Source organism: Amphiura filiformis, chromosome 12, assembly GCF_039555335.1.
Source record: "Amphiura filiformis chromosome 12, Afil_fr2py, whole genome shotgun sequence".
Taxonomy (NCBI): domain Eukaryota; kingdom Metazoa; phylum Echinodermata; class Ophiuroidea; order Amphilepidida; family Amphiuridae; genus Amphiura; species Amphiura filiformis.
The window spans coordinates 60,307,131-60,329,352 of NC_092639.1; the positions used below are offsets into that span (position 1 = coordinate 60,307,131).

General features: G+C 36.3%; 1 protein-coding gene across 2 annotated transcripts in view; it reads right to left on the reverse strand.

Annotated features, from left to right (window-relative positions):
* Positions 1 to 8,299: 8,299 nt before the first annotated feature.
* The window catches only part of LOC140166524 (uncharacterized), a 31,372-nt gene continuing 17,449 nt past the window's right edge, over positions 8,300 to 22,222 (reverse strand). Inside the window, exons 2-6 of one of the 2 annotated variants that reach the window (XM_072190007.1) lie at positions 17,481 to 17,611; positions 16,834 to 17,178; positions 11,530 to 11,707; positions 10,024 to 10,139; positions 8,300 to 8,809 (exon numbers count right to left, since the gene is read on the reverse strand). In XM_072190007.1, the coding sequence (XP_072046108.1) occupies positions 8,579 to 8,809; positions 10,024 to 10,139; positions 11,530 to 11,707; positions 16,834 to 17,178; positions 17,481 to 17,611 (1,001 nt within the window). In that variant the 3' untranslated portion in view covers positions 8,300 to 8,578. The remainder of the gene's footprint in view (positions 8,810 to 10,023; positions 10,140 to 11,529; positions 11,708 to 16,833; positions 17,179 to 17,480; positions 17,612 to 22,222) is intronic. The other variant, XM_072190006.1, reaches the window with a different exon arrangement.

Genomic DNA, 22,222 nt, shown 5'->3' on the forward strand with positions numbered 1-22,222 from the left:
GCGCACCGACCATGTTAGTAATGAAAGGGTCTATACCATCACCAACACTGTGCCTCTTATCAACTCTGTCAGATCACGACAACTACGATTCCTGGGACATATCCTGAGGATGCAGGAAGATGAACCATGCAGAAGATATGCTCTCTACACCCCATTACATGGTAAAGAAGACCTGGAAGGCAAAGAACATCCTACTTGTCTTATGTGCAAAAACTGTTGGGGGATTTGGACAACTTTCTACTGCCAGATGCCATTGCCACTTTGGCTTCAGATCGTAGTACATGGAGAAACTTTGTAGTCGCCTGCTTCGCAGCCGAATGAAATGAATGAAATGAAAAATGATAATAAATGATGCATGTAATTCGTAACGACTACAACAAACAAATACATAAACGAAAAAAGCAAAACAAAGGAGCAAACATTCTTCAGTGCAAGCTTTAAGTTCATAGAATAAGATTGGTTTCCTTCTGTACCAGTAGAAATTGATAGGGAATAGTCAAATGCTCATTACACATTCTTATTGTCTAATTATTTCGTTGAGGATGTGTTTTGATTTTTATTCTTTAACCTTTAATTACGATATACATGTTGAATATAATGCGACAATGCATTGGCACTAGCATTTCGGCCCTCTGTGTAATACGTAATTTAGTGTCTTCTGACAGGCAAATTTTTAGTTGTTGCAGTATGTTGACAGGTTAAGTTGAAAAACCAATCTAATTGAAATTTGTATAAAAATTGACCCAAGCACTTTGGTTAGGTTTCATACATATCTTGATCATGCTGTGATTTGGTGGTGAATCGTCACGACTAGCTCTCTCTGGTTAAAATCAGTTGAAAACGATTAATTTTCAAGTTAAAGATTGCCTGATTTTGATTGGAATAAATTAAATGGAAAATGATTCTCGACAATTGTTTCTAACTTGAAGTGTACAATTGAATATATGAATACAAAAGCCACCTAAGTCCATACTTTGGCCAAATTGAGTTAAGCATGGGAAGTTGTTGCTATACATAGGCCTGTCATATGTATGAAAGAACAACTCAAATTCATTCTCTGTGTCTATTAAGCATGTGAAAAATAGCATGTATGAAAGAATCACCCAATTCCATGATTTGAGTCTTGTAACACATTGATTGAAATCCATTATGTATAAAAGTCCACTTGTAACACATTCATTGCTAGAGAGTGAATTTTGAAAAAAAAATGGGTTTAATAAAGGAAAGTGTGTGGTTTATATTACATGGCAGAATGCTTATCAACATTATACATACCTGTGTGCTTTATTTTGTATTATCTTACTAGTGGTAATCTCATTCTAACATTGTTGTCTTTGTATATGATTCAAAAAACCACCTAAGTCCAAAATTTAAAATGAACCCCACGAAGTCCATGAAATGCTAATCGTCATACCTAATACAGGTTAATCCACTCATTTGCACGTAAAACTTACCATATTGACCAGGTAAATCTAACTGAAGGAATTAAAATGATACACAGGTTTTTCTCTCAAAATCACTTCATATGGACTTAGGTGGCTTTTGTATTCATGTATTCAATTATCGTATAAAGTGACCTTTTTGTTGTTGTTCATTTCAGAAAGAAGAAGCACGCCGATGCCAATGAACTCGAGGATCACGTGATGGACGTTTCTGGAGGAGTTCAACTGCTAGATATCGATTGTAGCTCAACTTGATATTTAATTACTTCTAATAAATAAAAATATCGGTAAAAGATGCTCAAAATGCACAGATACAGAATTAATTAATGCAATACAATACAATACAATTCAGCAAAATTATTGTTTAGTTTTCCAGTTTTTTAGTTATTTAGTTTTAATTATTTAATTATTTATTTTTGCGTTTAAAGCATTCAGCCCTTATTGTTAGGCCCTTATACGAGCGTATGCGGCTGTTTCACTGGAACGTGACTTTATATAGGTTGGAATGGACGAGGATTAAGGCGAGTCGGAGCAGTGCCTGAACTAGCGGTGTTTGTGATCAAAAATTGCGAAAAAATAAAGCCCACAATCACAGGGAAAGGTATGGGTTTAATACGTGAGAATTCAGCTTCAATTGTAATGCGTTTTATTTTTCCCCGTGTGTTTGATTTTCCTTGAAAGGAGGAAATCGCGAAAACTTTCGATTTGGCCTATTATTTATCATAACTCAATCACTGCAATAACTGCAATACATATAGAAATACAACCAGTGATGGCTCCCTTGACTCGTACGTTTCCTATAAGATCAATGTATTACCTGCAGAAATAAACTATATTACTTAATCAAAATGACTAATACTGGACAAATATGGCCTGAAGACTCCGACTCGCCTTAAGAATTACAAGGTTACATGGAAAACAGTGGCATAATCGACCGGAATTAAATATAATGGTAAACATAATTTTTCACCAGGTTTGCCGTCTCAAATAATAAAGGAGACAAGTAAAAAAAAGTGATCACGCTTGAAAAATCAAACCCACCTCACAGGTCTCGTGAACCAGAGGTTCTGGGTTTAATTCTCGGATGGGATCGCTTTTGTACTTGTCTCCTTTGATATTTGCGACAACGAACTTGATGACTGACATATTGGTGTTTTTGAAGATAATCATTTTTAAATGAAGAGTAACTCGGCTAGGTTTGTAAAGTATAAACTTGCTTAAAGACCTCATTTAGGGTTAAATTTATTTTCTTTTTAAGGGAAGGGGTATGAACGTTTGGACAGTATTTATTGTGGGACATTAGAGCACATCAGACATATCGAATTGCATTCTGAATACGAATATCCTTCTGATATCAAATCATTTTGATTTTTGAAATTCGCAATGTAATACACATTTTATGGCAAATCATTAAAATTGATATTTTTGGTATTTAAAAGTACTTGAAGTAAACTTTATAAATCTGTTGATTTATACTTAAAGTGTATGTATGTGGGATGAAAAGCCGACGATCAATTGAAAATGTTGACCTTTCGTATTGAAGATATGGATTTTTTTCCCAAAACACCAAAAAAAAAAGGGTCATTTTGGGAAAAAAATCCATATCTTCAATATAAAAGGTCAAAATTTTCAATTGATCGTCGGCTTTTCCTCCCAGCTACATACACTTTAAGAATATGTCATTAGATTTATAAAATTTATTTCGAGGACTGTTATATATCAAAAATTTGAAAAATATCAAATTTTAATAATTTGTCATAAAATTTTATCATATCGTGAATTTCAAAAAATGAAAATTAGTTGATATCAGAAAGACAGTCTTCGTATTCAGAATGCAATTCGATACGTTTGTTTGTTTGTTTGTTTATTTCTTCTTTATACTGGGTCCATATTCAGGGGAAAATTTAAGTATTCCCCTGTTCTTCCATATGGCCCAGTTATTACATACAAAAATACAAATAAATAATTACAAAACACTTAGAATAATTTACTATATTACTTAAATTACATGAATTACCAAAATTAATTGGGTACAACAATAATATTAAAAGATAGGTACAAAATAATACATAGCACACACTATATTGCATTAATTAGACTACATTTTCAAATACATTGACAAAATTCATATTATTATTATTTCTTATTGCACTATGAGAATTTAAATTTTAAAATGATAAAACATCATAATTTAAATCAGGATTTCAAAAAACAACAAACTACATTCAAATAATCAAAGGAAATGGATAAAAACTTAGTGGCTACAAAATGAAGGATAGAACACAATAATCAAACAGCAAAAAATTTAAACAAAAGAAATTTGGCAAAAGTTGATCCTGTAACAATCATTGCAATGCCTATTATTTAAAAATACTCAACAAAAGAGCCTAAATTTTAAACCAATGTTTGGTGGCAAGAGAAATTTATAAACCTACTATTTTGGATAGAATCTTGATTTAAAAACACCAGTACTGGTTGGTAACGGAGAAATGATTGAATTGTGGAGTTGATTCCAAGCAAGAGCCCCCCTATATTGAAATGAGCGCCTGCCATATTCAAGAAAAGGCCTAATGGGTCTAATTTTCCCGTGAGCACTCGAGCGAGTATTGAGAGCGTGTGAATTCCCTACAAGTGAAAAATGATTGCACAAAGCATTTGGGACCAGCCCAAATGACAAATACGTCTGAGGTGCTCTCATGTCCCACAAAAAATACTGTCGAAACGCAATAAACGCTCATTCTAGATCCCTTAATGACACCAAAATATCAGTTAGAACCTTGTAAAGTTCGCAACTTTGTCAAGAGCAGTATAATTGATGAATCTTTATCTTCCAAATGACTCAACTGTGAGTGCACAATAAACTGTAATTAATGTTTAGAAATAAGCTTTGTAGAAAGTTTTTTTTAACCAGCAAAATAATTCCCGTGTAATTTTGTAATTAATGTTTAGAATTGGTTTTAATATCATCAACTGATTTCAAGAATAGGAAAGGTCTAGGTGGGAAAATTGAAGCCTGCTCATCAAAGTTAACAAGATTTTAACAACTGTAAAATTTGACCCCAGTATGTTTTTGGAGCGAGGTAGGTTTATGTTACCAAAGTTTTGCTGGTTTTTAGCAGAGTTATAACTTGATTACAAGCCTTAATCACAAAAACTGCACGACATTTTACAGCCGTATAATTTGCTGTTTGACTAAAATGTGTTGTCTTTTCCGCATGTCTTAGACAAAAAAATAAATAAAACCAATCATTGAGACGAGACAAAGAAACTGGTTCGTTTACATGATATCTTATTATCTTAGACTGCAAATATTTATTACGAGAGTTGATTCAAAAGTATACAATCTTCTTATTTCAGTTCTGTAAATGGTGGCTTCTTAAATTGGTTACATGTCGATAGTATTCCGAAAACCAAATAATCAGGGCTGATAATATAGTTTAAAACCCTTATCCTTACCCTAACCCTAACTCTTAACTTTACCCTAACACTAATTTATAACCTAAGCTCTAGCCCTAACCCCAAACACAACACTGACTCTGATCCTAACTCTGGCCCGAGCCCCAGCCTAACCCTATTCCTAACACTTAATTGCCCTAATGCTAACCCCAACCCTAACATTATTCCTAAACCTAGTCATAACCTAAGCACCCTAATCCCAAACTTAAACCCTTTTCGACAAATGACCCCCATGCGCTGTTCCCCTTAAAACGCCTCTAGACACTTCTCATGAATACACATTGGAATGTGTCCCATAGTATTCGCTGTCGAAGTGACGTATAATCGGATGAACTACCATAGCAATAGGTGGATACAATTTGTGACTATATCGTCCTGCACTACAACATTCACGCGGTACCGGTGCATTGAACCATATCATTCTGATCACCCGCACCTGTAAGATAATTATCTTTGAAAAGAGCGGTATTGTATTCAATCTATGACTGTAGACATACACAGGTGATGAGTGCAACCTGCTTCGTCTATTGCTATGGTAGTTAATCCGATTTATTACGTCACTTCGACAGCGAATAATTATTAGGTGCAACTATACATTGATACCATTTCCAAATTCTTGTAGATGAACTAGATTTTATGAACCAGAAACATTAAAATAGTTGTTCACTTTTACATGAATATTTATGTTTCATAATGAAGTATTTTTATGTAACTTAGCAGCAAACGTCAGAAATAGAATAGTCAATATGTTTATAAATCCTTTTCATTCACCCTGTTGTGTGTTAAGCTATCAAATATGTAATCAGTTTAGATATAAATATTCACTCCTGGAAAAAAAACGTTTCAAAGTAAGACTTACCAAAGAACAGAAAAGGGTTCTGGAAAGGATAAAAAGAACCCTTTTAAAACCTTTTTCTGATGAGGGTTCTACATACAGGACAACTAAGAAGTATTTTTTAAAGAGTGTTGTAGTCTTATATTTAAGCCATTTAACTTAAATATTGTATACACATAAGAATTTCTTATTGAATAAGTGGCGTCATTTGAGAACCTTTAACTCGTCAGCCTTCTTACGTAAATCATGAAACAAGAAATATTTTGTCATACTGAAATACCAATACAAAAATGCTACAAAGATTCATATAAAACTGACATATTATACAAACTTATAGTATACAAATAAAGCAAGTTCACCTATTTAAACATCTTAAACGCCCAATCATAGGTTCATATCTCCAATGGACTATTCCGGTTGAAATCCATACACCCCTATGGAAGATATGACCTTAATCTCCTACATCTGGGGTGTAGATTTCAAACGGAGCCTCCCATTCAAGTAACCCCATTTGGAATTCACACTCCCTGTGTGGGAGATTAAGTTCATATCTTTCATAGGGTATATGGATGTCAACTGGTATAACCCAATTAAACAATCATGGACTATGTTACATTTTTATTCCATCTACTAAAATGTTTAGTATCCGACACATTTTTAAAGATTAACTTCCAGCAAACACGTTTTACAGAAAATGTGTAAATGTCTGGTTATATAAAGGGTATATGGTATAAATGGTATACATGGTATAAAAAAAGGGCATAAATCGTTTTAATGATATCAAAACATTTTTTTAAACTTGCTTCAGAACATTTTAACATGTTATTTAGGCCTATAAGTATTGACAAAATATTTGCCATAAATGTTTGCCAAAAACAATTACAATAACATTTTGACATTTAAAAAAATTTATGTTGTTGTAGTTTTTTTATAACAAAACGTTTTTTAAAACGTTTTTTAAAGTTTAAAAAACCTCTTTCATGACCTTTATATAACCAGAAATTTAAATATTATTAACGTTTTATTATGTATTAAAAACTGAGCTGAAGAAGCAATTCTCGCTATTCACAATAAAGGGCGCCGCCAACGGTTTGCGACTGGGATTTGCGATACATCCAAGTCCGCGCAATACGAATACATGGGAAAAACGTGATGTATCATGTCAAAATAAAGGTCGACATCAAGTCGCGAATCGATACTACCAATACTTAATAATGTGATTTGAAATGTGCAACAATTAATTTTTTCTTTATCGATTTGCGTGTAATACCATTATATTGACAAACTAAAAATATTGTCACGTGTTCCTATGTAATAGCATGGTAATATTCGTATTGCGCGGACTTGGATGTCGACCTTTTCCCATGATACATCACGATTTTTCCCATGATACATCGCAAACCGCTGGCGGCGCCCTTATTGCGAATAGCGAGAATTATTCCGTCGCTGGATATATCATCATGGATGCAAAGCTTTGTTTATCCTACAATTAGGAAGAATGAATATTCGGGGGTGGGGTCTTTAGAATTATGGACCATCATATCTATATGGATATGAGAAGATAGTAAAAAAACCAAAACTCTAATCCATCTTATCCATATCAAGTAAGACATGGAGCACAGGTTCAACATTTCTCAATTTATTTTTCAATTGATCATTTTAATGATGCTGTGCTCGTATTTGGAATAATCAAAATGCCGTTTCTACATAGTGTCACTCACTGAACATTGGGAAATGACTAACAAATTATGTTACAGATACTTGTAGTCTGTTACCTTTATGAAATATATATTAATGTTACTTAAATATTAATAGGCTATTAAGGTGGTACTACACCCCTTGAAAAAATTGTGACTATTTTTGCATTTTTCTCAAAAATTAATAACACACTGGTAACATACAAATGTTATGTATATTATAGGGGCAAGGAATCCAGTTACTACATTGGAATTTCAGTGACTCAAGACAAGCGGTATGTTATTCATGATAAGAAAAGAGGAATGTACCTCATTTCTTAACATATATAATGAACCATTTGTCTTGAATCACTGACATTTCAGTGAAGTAATGGGATTCTTTGCCCCTATAATATATATAACCGTTGTTACCAGTGTGTAGTTATTTTTTGAGATAAATGCAAAATTAGTCACACATTAATCAGGGGGTGTAGTACGACCTTAACTTCTTATTAATTTAATAATGACACGACTATACTATATCTCGTCGTCGCCTATGATGCACTGATCTTGAGTTTTCATTAAAAACATGTTAAAATCGCTCCAATGGGCATGTTATTAATACAGCATTAATACATTCAATGTTAATTTTTCCAATATTCTTTTAAGGTTGGTCTTAACCCTGGAATTATGGAAACTTTCGGGCCTCATAACTGCTAAATTGTAGGGCTTAAAGTATATAAAAGGTCAAATTTAGGCTAAAATATATTTTGAAATTTTGGCGAAAATCGGACTTTTTTATGACTTTTTTGACAAAGCATATTTTGACCATTTTTAGTGCAAATTTCTCAAAGTTGTTCAAAATTTAAAAAAAAAGGCTCCCAGATATATTTATTTAGTTTTTAAAAAATTATAATAAAAAAAAAATTGGCCCAAGAATTGTTTTTGTTATGTTTAACGTAAAACAAGTGAGCCAAAACCCGTTTTAGGGGGATTTTGGGCCAAAAATGAGAATTTTGGCCCAAATTTGACCCCACAGATGAATTTATCAAGTCTTTGTCATTCTAAATATGTATACTTTTATATACCTTAGACCAACAATTTAGCAGTTATAAGACCCAAAGGTTTCCATAATTCCAGGGTAAAGACCAACCTTAAATTCGGGTAAACTAGACAAAGGCAAGACACCAGGAAACAAGAAAGGCACCTAAAAGGGCAATGGCACTAGTAACAACAGTAGCGCCTTTATTGCATAGATTGCCAGTGCAACATTCCACCTCCTTCATCATCATCATGTTTTTATTATCACTCCCTTTTTCTGCATCACATACTTTGTTCAGAATAGGAGGAACACAATCACGGAAGAAGGTCTCCCCATTTTCACCAGTTTGAATAAAGCTCTGAAAAAGAAAAAAAATGAGAATTAATTTGGATGTTAGATATAACGGTTTTATGGCACTGAGGTGTTACACGCACTTGTCCTTTCCGTTAACTTTGTGAATTAGTTTACAGGCACGTGCTCCGATACGGTTTCATTCCCGCGCCATCTTATTTAAGGCGACGTGATCTTTTGTTGGTCGAAGCAACCAAAAAACGATTTTCATTGTCTATATCAATATATTATTGAAAAATAACACTTTAATGTTTTGGAAAATTTCATTTTACAAATCATACTTTGACAACGTGCTTGATTTATTGAGTTTTGTACTTTTTACAAATGTGTTGTTGTTTCAACCCTCGACATAGGCGTAGATCCCGGGGGGATGGGGGATAAATCTCCCCAATATTTTGCCAGGGGGAGGGTGGTCCATACAATCATCCCCCCCAATGTTGACGCCTGTATGTGGGTTTCTGACCAATGGCTTTTTTAGCCCCAAAAGTGCCAATTTGCGCATATCTTCCACTTTTGGACCATATTTAATCATTTTAGCTTCAATATGTCAAAAATATTCGCGCCATTCGCGCGCATTTGTTACATTAACTTATTTGGTCGCCAAAAGGTGCTGGATTCACTATACTTCAAGCAATTTTTGCCAAAGCTCACTACCATTCGCAAGATGATGTGAACTACCAAATCGCAACAGTTTAAAATAGTTGCAATAATGCAAAAATGAACTGGGGTTCAAAAGAATACAATACAATACAATACAATGCAATACAATACAATACAACACCCCTTTTTTATGCACAGCTTGAAGCTCTTAAAGGGATATAAGCAATTTCGAGAGAAAATTGATATAAAGTAAATATCTGGTCCTTAAATTTTCACAAATCATACCGTTTTGATAAAATAAACATTTTGCTGGTTGTACACATCATGGAATCAATGTATTAACATTCTAATAATGTCAGATTACCATCCCCAAAAATCAGTGAATGTGAGGGTCGGGGGTTAGATTCCACGATAACGAACCTTGCTTCATATTCGACAATTAACGAACCTTATTTTCTACGTAGCAAAACGTCACGCAGCATAACGGATGCAACTTTTTAACCGGTGTTAACTTGTACTTGCATATACTGTTTCTGTATTTTCTTTGATTGCTGTGAGCTAATCTCCAATTTAAAGGTTCGTCATATCCAAATGATGAAAATACTAAAGGGGCCTACTTACGATGCATTTTCCTGTTGGGCAGTCAACTTTAGTGCTTGTATCGGTGTTGCCTTTTTCACACGCAGATTGTTCCGATGTCTTATTTGTTGCCGTTGCATTACACTTCCAGCATTGAACTGTAAGATAACACAAATGATGAACAATTATTTTTGTATGTATACTAGCCCCTTATACATGTCGGTACAATAATTTAACCGTTTCTGGATAATTTCAAAAGAACTGAAGTATAATGTGGTTCCTCAAAACAAATCATACTGAAACACTGTTTGGTACGGTTAAGAACTCGGGATCTCGTGAAAATCGCAAAAATAGGTTTGAACTTTTGTGTTGACTAACAATTTAAATATAAAGGTCCACTACATACTACTGCGGTGCGAGGCCGGTCGGGCAACACACAGTGCAGGTCCCACACCAAACCACCACGAGGACATGGAACAAAGATTATATGAATAATGATATTGAAGGTCTTATTTGGGGGGGGGTTACAAGAATACAGTGCAGTTGCTAAAAAATCTCTTCTACCATTCGTACGATATTTTTTAACTCGTGCAAAGCCATTACAGTAAAAATTACTGATTCATTAAAAAGCGAACAGATAAACTAGTGAATGGTATTGGTCACTTCCTGTTAACTAAACTGTTCAGATGTCATCTTTTTTAATTGGACCAATCTTTATCATACATTGCCCCTGCCCCCTGACAAACCGGAATATCTGGTCAGTCTAAATAAGAAATCACAATATATAAACGTAATTACGTTCTACCATACACTGATAGCCAGACTAGAGTCACGTGACTCTTTAAGAGGAGTAAACTAGCACTGACTCTCAAAAGGAGTCACCTGATTGTCACAGGAGAGTCAACAGGAGAGTCTACATTCAGAGTCGTCGACGGAGTCAAGAAATTTATGACTCTTCAAGAGAGCCAGACTCTGAATAGTTTGGCTGTTGACACCATGGAATGAATATTCTCCCATTCCTAAGGGATGGTGGTTCAGCCTAATTTTATCTATCCTGTGATTCCTGTCGTCTGACGATCGCCTATATGACGTGAAACTGAAAGTAAAGTCTTCTATTCTGGTAGGTATATACTTCTATGTGTATCATTATTTGCTATTGCCGAATTGGAGTGACCCTGTAACAGGTGACTCTATAAATGGAGTCGGGGTTACTCTAGAAGCAAAGTCCAGCCACTACGCGACTCTATGTCTAAAATGACTCCATATTGGGTGTCAAAAGACTCCTGTGTAGAGCCATCAGTGGTGACTTTTCCGCGGAGTCAAGAAATTTTTGACTCGTCAAGTGGGTCAATATGGAGTCATTTTAGACATATTTAGAGTCGCAGAGTGACTGGACTGAGTCACAGTGACTCCAGTTTAGCTTACAGTGTATCGTTATATCTTAAAGGAGAACTTGAGTGTTAACATCCCGGATACATGGATATTGCAAATCTTTAATTGTATAGTCTTGTATTGTCTGTGAAGTTTTCAAATTCTTATCATACATACTTGCTTTTACGTCACCATTACCATCACCATCACCATCACCATCGGCTTTCTCCCCAACATTACATTCATTCTCCATGCAGCAAGAAACACCTGGTTCCCCACAATTTGCACCCATGAAAGGATCACATCCGCGCATCACAGATTCAATATTTCCTTGAGCATCGGGCGTCTTTAGTGTCTGCAAAATTCAACGAATATTAAATGAGTATTACTCATAATGATTGATTCAATGTAAACAGATGTGACTCAAATCCATAAAATTGCAGTTCCAGATCGATAGCCCAAAACCTTCGTCGTTATAAGCCCTAATCCTTACCCTAACCCTAACATATAACCTTAGCCCTAATCTTGAACATGACCTTCACTCTAATCATACTAGGAACTCTGTCCCTCATTAGGCTCCATAGCCTGAACAGAATTAATAATTTTTCACTTCCCTTTTCAATCAAATCGATGGTAATATCAACATTTTACGACATGAGGCCTCTTTGCAGCAATTTTTCAATATACGATTCCCGGGATACGATTATCGCACCAATCATTTTAGCTGAAAATCTAATAAAAGATGAAGTCAGTTAATGTCTGTTGAGAGTTTATGTAATTATGGTAATGCAGTTGAAAAAGCACAAATTATAGAGGATTATCTATTCAAAACCACTCTGAACGCGAAAATCTATAGTGTTTTGTTTTATGTATAATAGTAGCCCGAATGTTCTTTAACTATTAAAACCGAAAGAAACTGTTTTTGGGTCACTATGTTTGAAAAAAATATTTTAATTTACAAATGTTGTAGCTTCGGAATTTAATTACAAAATCATAATAAAAAAAGTAAGTGGGATATTTCTTTTTTTTTTCTTTTTGATTTTGAAAGCATTAGTCAAGTTACAAATGCAGTGCAAAAATGGGCTCAAATTTGATTGCAAAAGTGGTTTTTAGAAAAGGGGTAAATTTATTTGGTTGCAAAACGCCTTTCATCCACAAAATGCGCGATATAAAAGAAATAATAAAATAAATAGGAAGGCTTGAAAATTGTACGATCGAAATTATTTTTTACGATTTATTAATCAATTCCTAGAACACTTTCGGCAACACGTTTTGTACAGAATATTTCTTCATGTCCCTTATTATTGGTCAATTCAGTTCGGGTACAATATTGAAGTCAACTTGATAGTGCATTACGCATATTGGGATATATCCTCTATCATCGAATCGACACAATCTAGTCATGTTTCCTGGGGTAATCTGTCACCGAATGCAAGTTCCTTTTTAATTTCGGTTTACACTTAGGAAACCAGCATTTATTTACTATAACGTTACAAATCCTTGAAATAAAATGTCACATTTCACCAACGTTTAATTAATTTAATTAATTAATCTAATTGATGAAAAGGTGGTCTCTGGCCCAAAATACGACACCTGTAAGCCTCAGGAGAAGGTCATTTTCTCCAATGCTGGACTAAACAAGGTCATTTAATGTATCAGGGTCACTTACTGCCGTTGGTGGTATTCCATTACAGCCTAGTCAAATTAATAGTCCAATTAAAAAGGGTGAAGACCTATCACTAATTGCAAGTCAGAATTGTATTCTATGCATTTCAGAAAATGAGCAATCTGGGCCCGTTTCTATCAAAATCAGAGAATTTTTCAATTTTTCTCCCATGGAATCCAAATTTTTGGCATTTTGATCTTTTCCCCTATTACTCAACAATTGTGAAAACGGAGATAGGTCAAGCTATACTTTTTCTGAATCAGGAATACATTGGTATGGTTTTTAACAAGATTTTGCCGACTTTAAAATTTCACCCCTGTATATACATTTTGGATTTATGCATTGTTCCCCTTATTGAATTTTCCGGGACTTTTTAATATGTTTTTGTATAAGCTTTTGGGAGATGGATTCTGTTGTAATAATTAGTGGTGGGTCATCATTGACTTCTTCCAATCCATATGTGGTTACCACGAGGGTTCGAAGGTCTCTCATTGAAGCCAAAACTTGTCCCACCATGTTGTAATGTATCTCAAATTGTTCCTCTCATCACAAGGAATAAAAAGTCAACTGTCATATTTTCTACGGTGCTTCGTCAAATGTCAAAAAGTTCGTACAAATAAGTCAAAAATTAAAAAAATTAAAATGGTCCGATTTCAGCGAAACTGGTCTTATATTACTCCACTTAATTTAAGGGATGAGCCTATAGGAATAACGACCAAACAAAGAAATTCTTGTTTATGCCGTAATATTGTAGTCTTTCAACCCTTTCACAACTTCAGCTGTGTAACTTACAAACATTCCCGCTAAAAAGTGGTTCTTTTAATGTTAGAAAATATATTAATAATCGCATTGGACTTTTCGTACTGATCGTACTATAAGTGACCACCAGCCTATAATGTTCTAATCACACTATAGACTGGGATTACATGTGACGTCATTGCCAGGCAATTGGTCTCTATTGTTCCTTGTCCGGAAATATGCCCACGCAGTAAGGGACCGTGCTTTTAAAACGCCCGCCAGATCACAATAAGGCCACTGAACTGCGTAGTAGCCATACGTACTCACTGAAGTATAACGGTAGCACGTTCCCTTACCGACTCATTATTAATGTGTGGAAAGGGGTCAGGGACGGCATTCTGATCATTCTAATCCTTTCTTTTGAGGTCAATAGATAAAAGAAAGGCCTTGAACACAGGTGCCGAGTTGTAGATAATATTTAATCATCAAAGCTGATGGCATAAGAAATTTCGAGGAGGCAGCGCTTATTATTTCTTGTAAACACAATCTAATGTGGTACTCACTACATGTAGAAGGCCGGGAGGGTCTTAAAATTAGTGCATGAAGCTAGTAAAGATATAGCTTCATGTTCAGTTTAATCAATTAAAATACTATGGCTGGATATCAAAAAAATCGCGAGGCATTATTTCTTGTTATGGACGACAAGTATTAATTTTTATATTATTATGACAAAATCCAGTCCCTTCTCAATTGAATAGGCTCCGAGATTAGACTTTCCTTTCCAAAAATAAATTATATGGCCTAGAGGACATGATATAGGCCTAATCTAAACCCATATTCGGTATCCAGCAACCTTCACAGTCCGAGCGGCGCTTGCACTCGCATCGCATTAAACTAGACAAAGTTCGCTAAACTGAGGCCTGCTTCAATTGTCAACCTTTATCGAGGGGCGAGTTTGAGGTTTCATAGTCATCTATTACCTATACCATTTTTCACCCCGATGTGGCAGTGATGTCAACGCGTTGTGAACAGCTGTTTCGCTCGCGCATCTATGCGGTGTCTTTAAGCGCGTGCGTATGTACACCAGCGCCATCGAACTCCAGCGAGTGATGCTGCGCCTAATAAAATTCGTATAGACCTTTTCCCCTCTTTCCCGCCATGCACTATTCCAGAGGGGTATGAGTGTCGCAAAATACATCATCTCCCCGGGGGAGTACAGAGTTATGTTCATTGCATTCTGGAAAACGGACATTTCGGCTGGTGCCTTCATCACAAAAAAGGAATCCCCGATCATCACGATAATGGCGCGCGATCACGAACACCCGGCAAGCGGCAGAGCGTTTCAACCAATGACAAGCATTGATTGTGTCCGTTTGTCTGCAATGCGCGTGCGCCACGCCGCTCATTGCAACCGGCAGGGTAGTATGAAACCAGCTTTATACTGACGTGACCCCGGATGTGACGTCATTGTCACATCAGGGTGAAATGGTATTGAACAACGCAAACCAGCCAAATTTGTCATAAGTTTGAATAGCCATTAGAACAACCGTGAATATAGTGTCAGAAAGTCTTACACATCTTAGTATAACCTTGTCGTTAGTGTGATACTGAATGCAGCGCCATATTTGGAATATATTCGTACACGGTGTGGGCAAATAGTTGGTCAAATGTAGGCTAAGTAGGCCTAAATCATGAAAATCGCTTAATCTGAATAATACCAACCAGTAACGGACACTGAGACAGCACTACGTTTGAAGTTTGAGGTAAGTAAAGCTTTTCCTTGTTATAAAAAACAAGGAAAAGGCAGTCATTTTTATCACAACGCGATATTTTAAAAAAGTACATTTTGAGAGGGCCTACGCTGGTTCTTTTGATTCTAGTGTAAAATCTGTTCATCACATGCAGTCCGATTTGGTATCTATGGTTTCATCGAAGTCTTGAGAACTCTTTTGGATGGTATGTTGGTTAACAAAAACGATACTGTTAAAAAATAGCGGTATTTATGCAAGCGACGTATCTATTGTGTAAAATGCATTGAAAATTGCCGGCTAAAGAGGGCATAAATTAAAATCGCGAGGAGTAATAGCAACAATATCTATCTACATTCCAAGCGGAAACGCTTTTCAAAAACATACCACCTTTTTCGGGCAATCGCTGAAACCGAAATATGAAATTCCAGGCCATCTGTAAAAAAGTGCGTGAGCAGAAATGACCATGAACTTGGGTCACCGAAACAAGTGTTTATATTGGTGTCAGGCCTATCATAGTGATACAACAATTAGCCCCCAATAATGGCTTTCATTTGAACCGTTATTTGTTAAACTGCGATTTTTACTTTTTGAGAAATCAATGAATGTATCAAAAAACTTTTCGAAAGTCGATTTAAAATGGCCTAATCCGTTAATATAGGAAATCTCAAACATATACTTACTTTGCCATTATTTTATTACCATGTCCCCCTTCAGAGTTAATGCAGTCAAAATCTAATCATGCTAATAGAAAAATGTACATGCATAACCTTTGACCCATGATTTTACCCGATTCTGAGGTTATACATTTCTCAAACAAATTATTTCCCTATTTCGTTTGCCGAGAGGAGACAATTAGGCCTCTGTGCATGAGATAATTGACATTTGACCTAATTTCCTATATAACTCCTGAACTAGGCATTCTAGTGCAAAATGACAGGAAGATGAGGAATGAGAGGAAGATTTGAGGTATACAACATGATAGAACATATTTGACATTTTGTGACCCCATTATGATATTCGACCTCTCGTGGGAAGCATAGGGGGACATAGAAAAAATTGAACCAATTCTAGTTTTATCATTTGAGGTGTAAGGCCGGGGTGTAAGGATGCAAAAAACATTGGTTCCACTAATCTAGCAAAACTAGATGCTAACTCAAACATCACCCGATAGCGCCATGTACAATTAATCTGAAACTTGTAGGTCATGAGTATCTATTACTTTTAACGATTTCATGATGACGTAACCACTATTGGACTGCAGCAGCGTCATGGCTGACATTTGACGTAGCCGGATGGTAAGTGTTCATATTTAAATGTGCTACTCACCACGCATGACGACTGACATGGTATCGAAGTCGCATCCTTTCCTTTGAAATCATCGCTAGCACACGATCCTGCAGGTAGATCATCGGTAACAGCCATCTGGCATTGCCAACAGTTTATCGGCTCTCCCGCACCGGCAGTAGCAGTTTCTTGTACATTGTCCGAGTTGCAGTGATCACCGTCACAGCAGTACGAACACAATGTGGGCATCGCCGCATCTGGAGGCATGGTCCCCATCATCTCACCTGGTGGCATGCCGGGTGAAGAGCATCCTGTTGGACAGCCAGTTGGGTCAGGCCAGCAACCTCTTTGAACAACTGTGGATGGGCCAAAGGTCGTTGAGTTTGCCTGCGGTAGATAGTCACAACAGTATTTACACATAATAACAATGCCTAATTGAGGGTCATTGACCATGAAAGAGGAACTTTCTGGGCAAATATGTGCAAAACTTTTCGAAAACTTGCAATTTTGAAGCTAAATTGGCTATAAAAATGTTAAATTCGTTTGCAGATTTGGTGAGATGACCCTCGGGTGGCAGATTTGCCGAAAACGGGGTCTATAATGACAGGCACACGACGCGTGCAATATACATGTATGCGAGTGACCCCCCCGGCATTGAGACAATAAAGAAAAGGCACTCAGTAACTTACAAAGCACTTTCCATCACATTCAGTTGTTTGAATCCCCTCGGCGTTGAACGGATCTAAACAGTTAGAAGGTGCCTCTTGCGGAGCCGTTGGAAGTCCCATACAATTGTAACATTGGATTGCTGTGACTGGTTCTGTAATTATTATAGGAAAATAACCATAGATGGATTACTAAAAAGGAAAATAAACAAGCAATAATATTCCCATAATATAGGTGGTTCTGGATTTAGTACATTAATACTTTAATCTGTAACACAAGTTTTAACACAGATGCCGAAGCCGACGGTAGGAGTCAAATTCGGCATCCAGTAACGGGATCACGAACATCTTTATTTCATTCATACATTTTACCTTTATTGTTTGCAATGTGTTTTTCAGTCTCGGCGACATTATTGAGCATACACTTCAAACCTTGAATATCCAGCTTATTTTTATTACATCTTGCATTGTAAATAAAACTTTTCCCCTGAAGAACAACAAAATTATAATGACAATAATCAACATCTAACTCTTTTTTTTTTTCAAGATATTATGATCTTGAACCTTCTTCGAAAATTTAGCAGAAACATTGCCAAAAATAAATGCGGGATATTTCTAACTCCTTATTACAAACGGTACATAGATCCGAATCGACATAACCATATTTAAACAGATTTTCATTTATAGCAATAATTCTGTGCAGAATTTTGAACTGAAAAAGACAAAGGAATCATGTAAATATCATTCCAATTTAAATTCATATCATAAAAAAGACAGCCCATTTGGCCTCGTCTTAAATAAATTTTGTGAACCAATTTGCAGACCTTCTTAGAGGAACATCCTTTTTTTTGCATACCTTTGTATTTTTGTAGTTGATATGCAATAAAGAAAATAAAATTCAAATAGGAACAACAATTAGATGTTGATCCACAAGACTCAGCACATTTTACAGGTTATAGCTGACAACTACGGCCCCACATCATTCAATAAACCATTTAACGACAGCTCAGGGACTTTGCCTTATCGTAAGAATCTTGACACGAATGAATGTAGTGGTAATATTCCACTCCTTTGACAATTAGAGAATAAAGGTATTGATTTTTTTTTTTTGTATTTCTGTTTTTATTGCCCTGTACTTTGAACTGGTGGGTGGAGAAAGATACATCGAGATAACCACCACACAGTGTCATCGACCCTATATCTTCATGGCAGGAATCGCCATGGTAGGTTGAATCCATGGCCACGATTAGCCATTTGGTTCAAACCTTTAAAGCTCTTTAGAACTAATAATAAGTCGAGGGACATAACTAAGGCTACTCACAATGCCGGGTAATTGATCTTGGTTGTGCGTGAATAAGCTTGTATACTCCATTGAGGTCAATGGTCATCGACTTTTATACTGCCTACAGTGAGTGCAGCTGTACTACACGCTGTAGTCCATACAGGGTATTACAGGACCAACGCAATATAAAATGGTCCGATTTTGAGTTCAAAGCGCACGGCCAATTTTCAAAGCGCATTCTAGCGAATATCATATCTGTTCAACACGTATTTTCAAGTGTATGAGACCACATCTGGTTTCTTGAGAAAAATTCATTTGCGGGAGATATTCATCAATTTCTAACCCAGTATTCGACGATTTTCGTCTGATATCAAAATCGTGCATAGCAATTCACGTGTATCGATCCCGTGTATTCATTTTAGTGTCCCTTCTCCACCAAATAATTATTAGCCAGGCGGTGTCGGTGTGCACCAGTCCCCTTCTTTAATTCAGCTACATGACAACAACATTAGAGTGAAACTATTAATTGCAAAGCATTCAAATAAATTGCAATGAGGAATATTAAAACAAAGGTAATTGATTCTCACCACTCGTAAAAGATGCTGTGATATAGGCCTATAGCTGCAAAAGCTGAAGTCAGGACAGATGAAACAGCGAGCCTATGGCAAAAGGACAACGCAAAAGCTAAATGCCTGGCTAAGACACATGAAAAAGGCCATCACAGCCCCCTTAGAAGTGATAAGTCCCAATTTGAATATGCAATGAGACATCACAGTCATGAAGGCGTCAATATTAAAGGCATCATGTAGCTGCATATAGCTAGAAAAAAAATATGTCCAAAACCAGGGTTTTTTTTTTTTTTTGACAGACAAACAACCACACTCACTCCTATACACTGCACACCCAAATGTACCATCACCCACTCTCATCACATAAACAAGGCAAATAATACACACTAATAATAATAAAAAGGTATTGGTTTTTGCCACTGGAGTGCATCTATCGTCTCATATAACACGGGCGAATACGCCTCGTTGTTTTACGCCAAAATAATGATGTCGCCCGTGTTATATGAGACGATAGATGCACGACACACACCGTCATCGTCCCTATATCTTCGTATCAAGAATTGCCGTGATAGTACGATGAATCCTCACGTTTTTCAACAGCTACGCATGGTGATTTTATTCGAGATAGGCCGAGCGACTTAGGCTAAGCATACAATTTGAGATTTTGAGAGCCTGCCACACTGTTTCTATTCTATGTTTTTACGATTTTCGCATGATCAGTATATGGCTGGCCGTAACCGCCATAACGTGGAGCTGCTACGCGTAGCTCACTTTTCGCTTCGCGGAGCTAAATTGACCAATCATGTTAGATCTTTTCATTACGCGGAGCCAGTGGATGCATCCTCGTTCCAGAGGGAGAAAACTCTTGCCAAAATTAATGTTTACTATGTGGATTTTAAATGAATCGATTGTAAATAAACCACGACCAGTTGTACAGGATCAATACCATTGTTTGATTAGTGTATAGTCAATGTTACCTTGCATGCATGTGTCATGTGTGTGGCGTGTTTGTTTGTTTGTTTGTCTACTGTGTCAGGCCAGGATCACTGACACCCACGGTACTGATACTGTCATACTATCACGGTGATCATATTGTTGAATGTTGTTGACTTTAAAATAATCATGATGCAGTCATGTCTACAGTAGAATTCACCACGACCTTTGAAGGACTTAAACCCCATTAAAAGCTATTAAACCAAGATAACACTCAATGAAAACAGCTCAACTATGTTACATCAGATCTTCTCTGGTTAAATACACACTGCACTTGTGTCTGTTTTACCTGTGCAATGAGCAATGAGCTGGTATTATAGTTTCAGTTGGGTGAACGATTATAAACCGAACGCAAGGTAACAATACTGTGGGCTTTTGTTTACGAAATGAGACAATAGCCTGCTTATTGTTAACCAGCGTTCTTGAAAATGAGAAGCTTAATGACTTAACACGGTTTAGAAATAATTTCTTCATATTTTTTGGTGTTATCTGTCGTTTACATATCCTTCCTAAAACACTAAAGTACCAATATTTCCAAACACCTAAATTAGCTAAAAATTTAGGACATGTTACAAAACTATATTTTCTAGAATTTCAGAGAATACTTTAAATATTGGCCGGTTATTTTTTACACATTGACGTCAACTAGGCAATGGCCTATACTTCTAACATACACTATTTGTGGAGGTCACGCGTCAATGGTGAGCGCACTGAGTATTGTGTATAGGAAAACGGACAGTAACTACAGTATGTATGGCCTACTACTAGTATATAAAGTAAATCCGAACTGGTTTGCAGTTTGCTGAAGGTCGAATTCCGCAGGGACACCGCGCAAGTTATACAAATTAGCTCCCGGCGATACACTGCATGATCGCAGAACTGTGTGCATAGTTTACCACCACTCTGCCTAGCTATATAGTTATGTACAATACTGTATGAGTTTCTTATGAGTGCATGTCCATCTTAATAATAAGTCAGTTCGTACTTTTCATAAACTACTTTTTGAATCATAACTTTCGTGACCGATCTTGCAACTACGTGACGCTCGTCTGGCAAATTCTTAATGAATAAATTCGCTTCACGTAATGAGTAAGTCGTACTTAATTGGTCAGTTTTACCTCCGAGTATTGAAAAACTCTAACATGATCATGATTGGTCAATTTGGCTCCACGGAGCAAAACGTCAGCTACGCGTAGCAGCTCCACGTTGTGGCGGTTGCGGCCTACCATATTAGTATCCCATATGATATTTCTATTGCAAGAAAATTTTATTTGTTGTCAGGTTTTATCTTAAATACACTAACTGGAAATTAAATACACTAATTAGTGAGGACCGGTATTTTGCGGTGGATATGTTTAACTGCAATTTGCGGGTAAAAAATTTGAAATCCTGGGTAAAAATTGTGATCATATTCAACTCTTTGAGAAATAATAATATAAAGGAAAGCATGTAAAATCCAGCTGCAATACAATGTGCATTATTGACACACTATCACTCTCTTTATCTTCGTCAATAATAGAATATCGATTTCAATCGATTTGAATACATTGCTCAGTTTTGAGTTTGTAGTTGACTACTAAGCGACCTAAGCGATCGATTGCTAGCCAATCAGATAGAACTCCTTTTCTTGCGTTCGGTGAAATACCACTCGCCCGTCGCTCACCAACGGATTATTAAATTTATATTTATCGTATAGGACGTCGACACTGTGCGACAGTGGCTAATAACAATACCTTTATTCTCATTCTTAAACACTTCAATTCAAATAGAAATATCATATTTACAAGGAACTACCTAGGGCTTAAATTCGATCAGTCCCGTTGTTGCTATGCGCCTCCGATTGGTTCAAATAGCGAGCACGCGTATCGCATTGATGCACACGTGCCGACCCGTGTGATAACGTGTCATACCACACGGGTAAG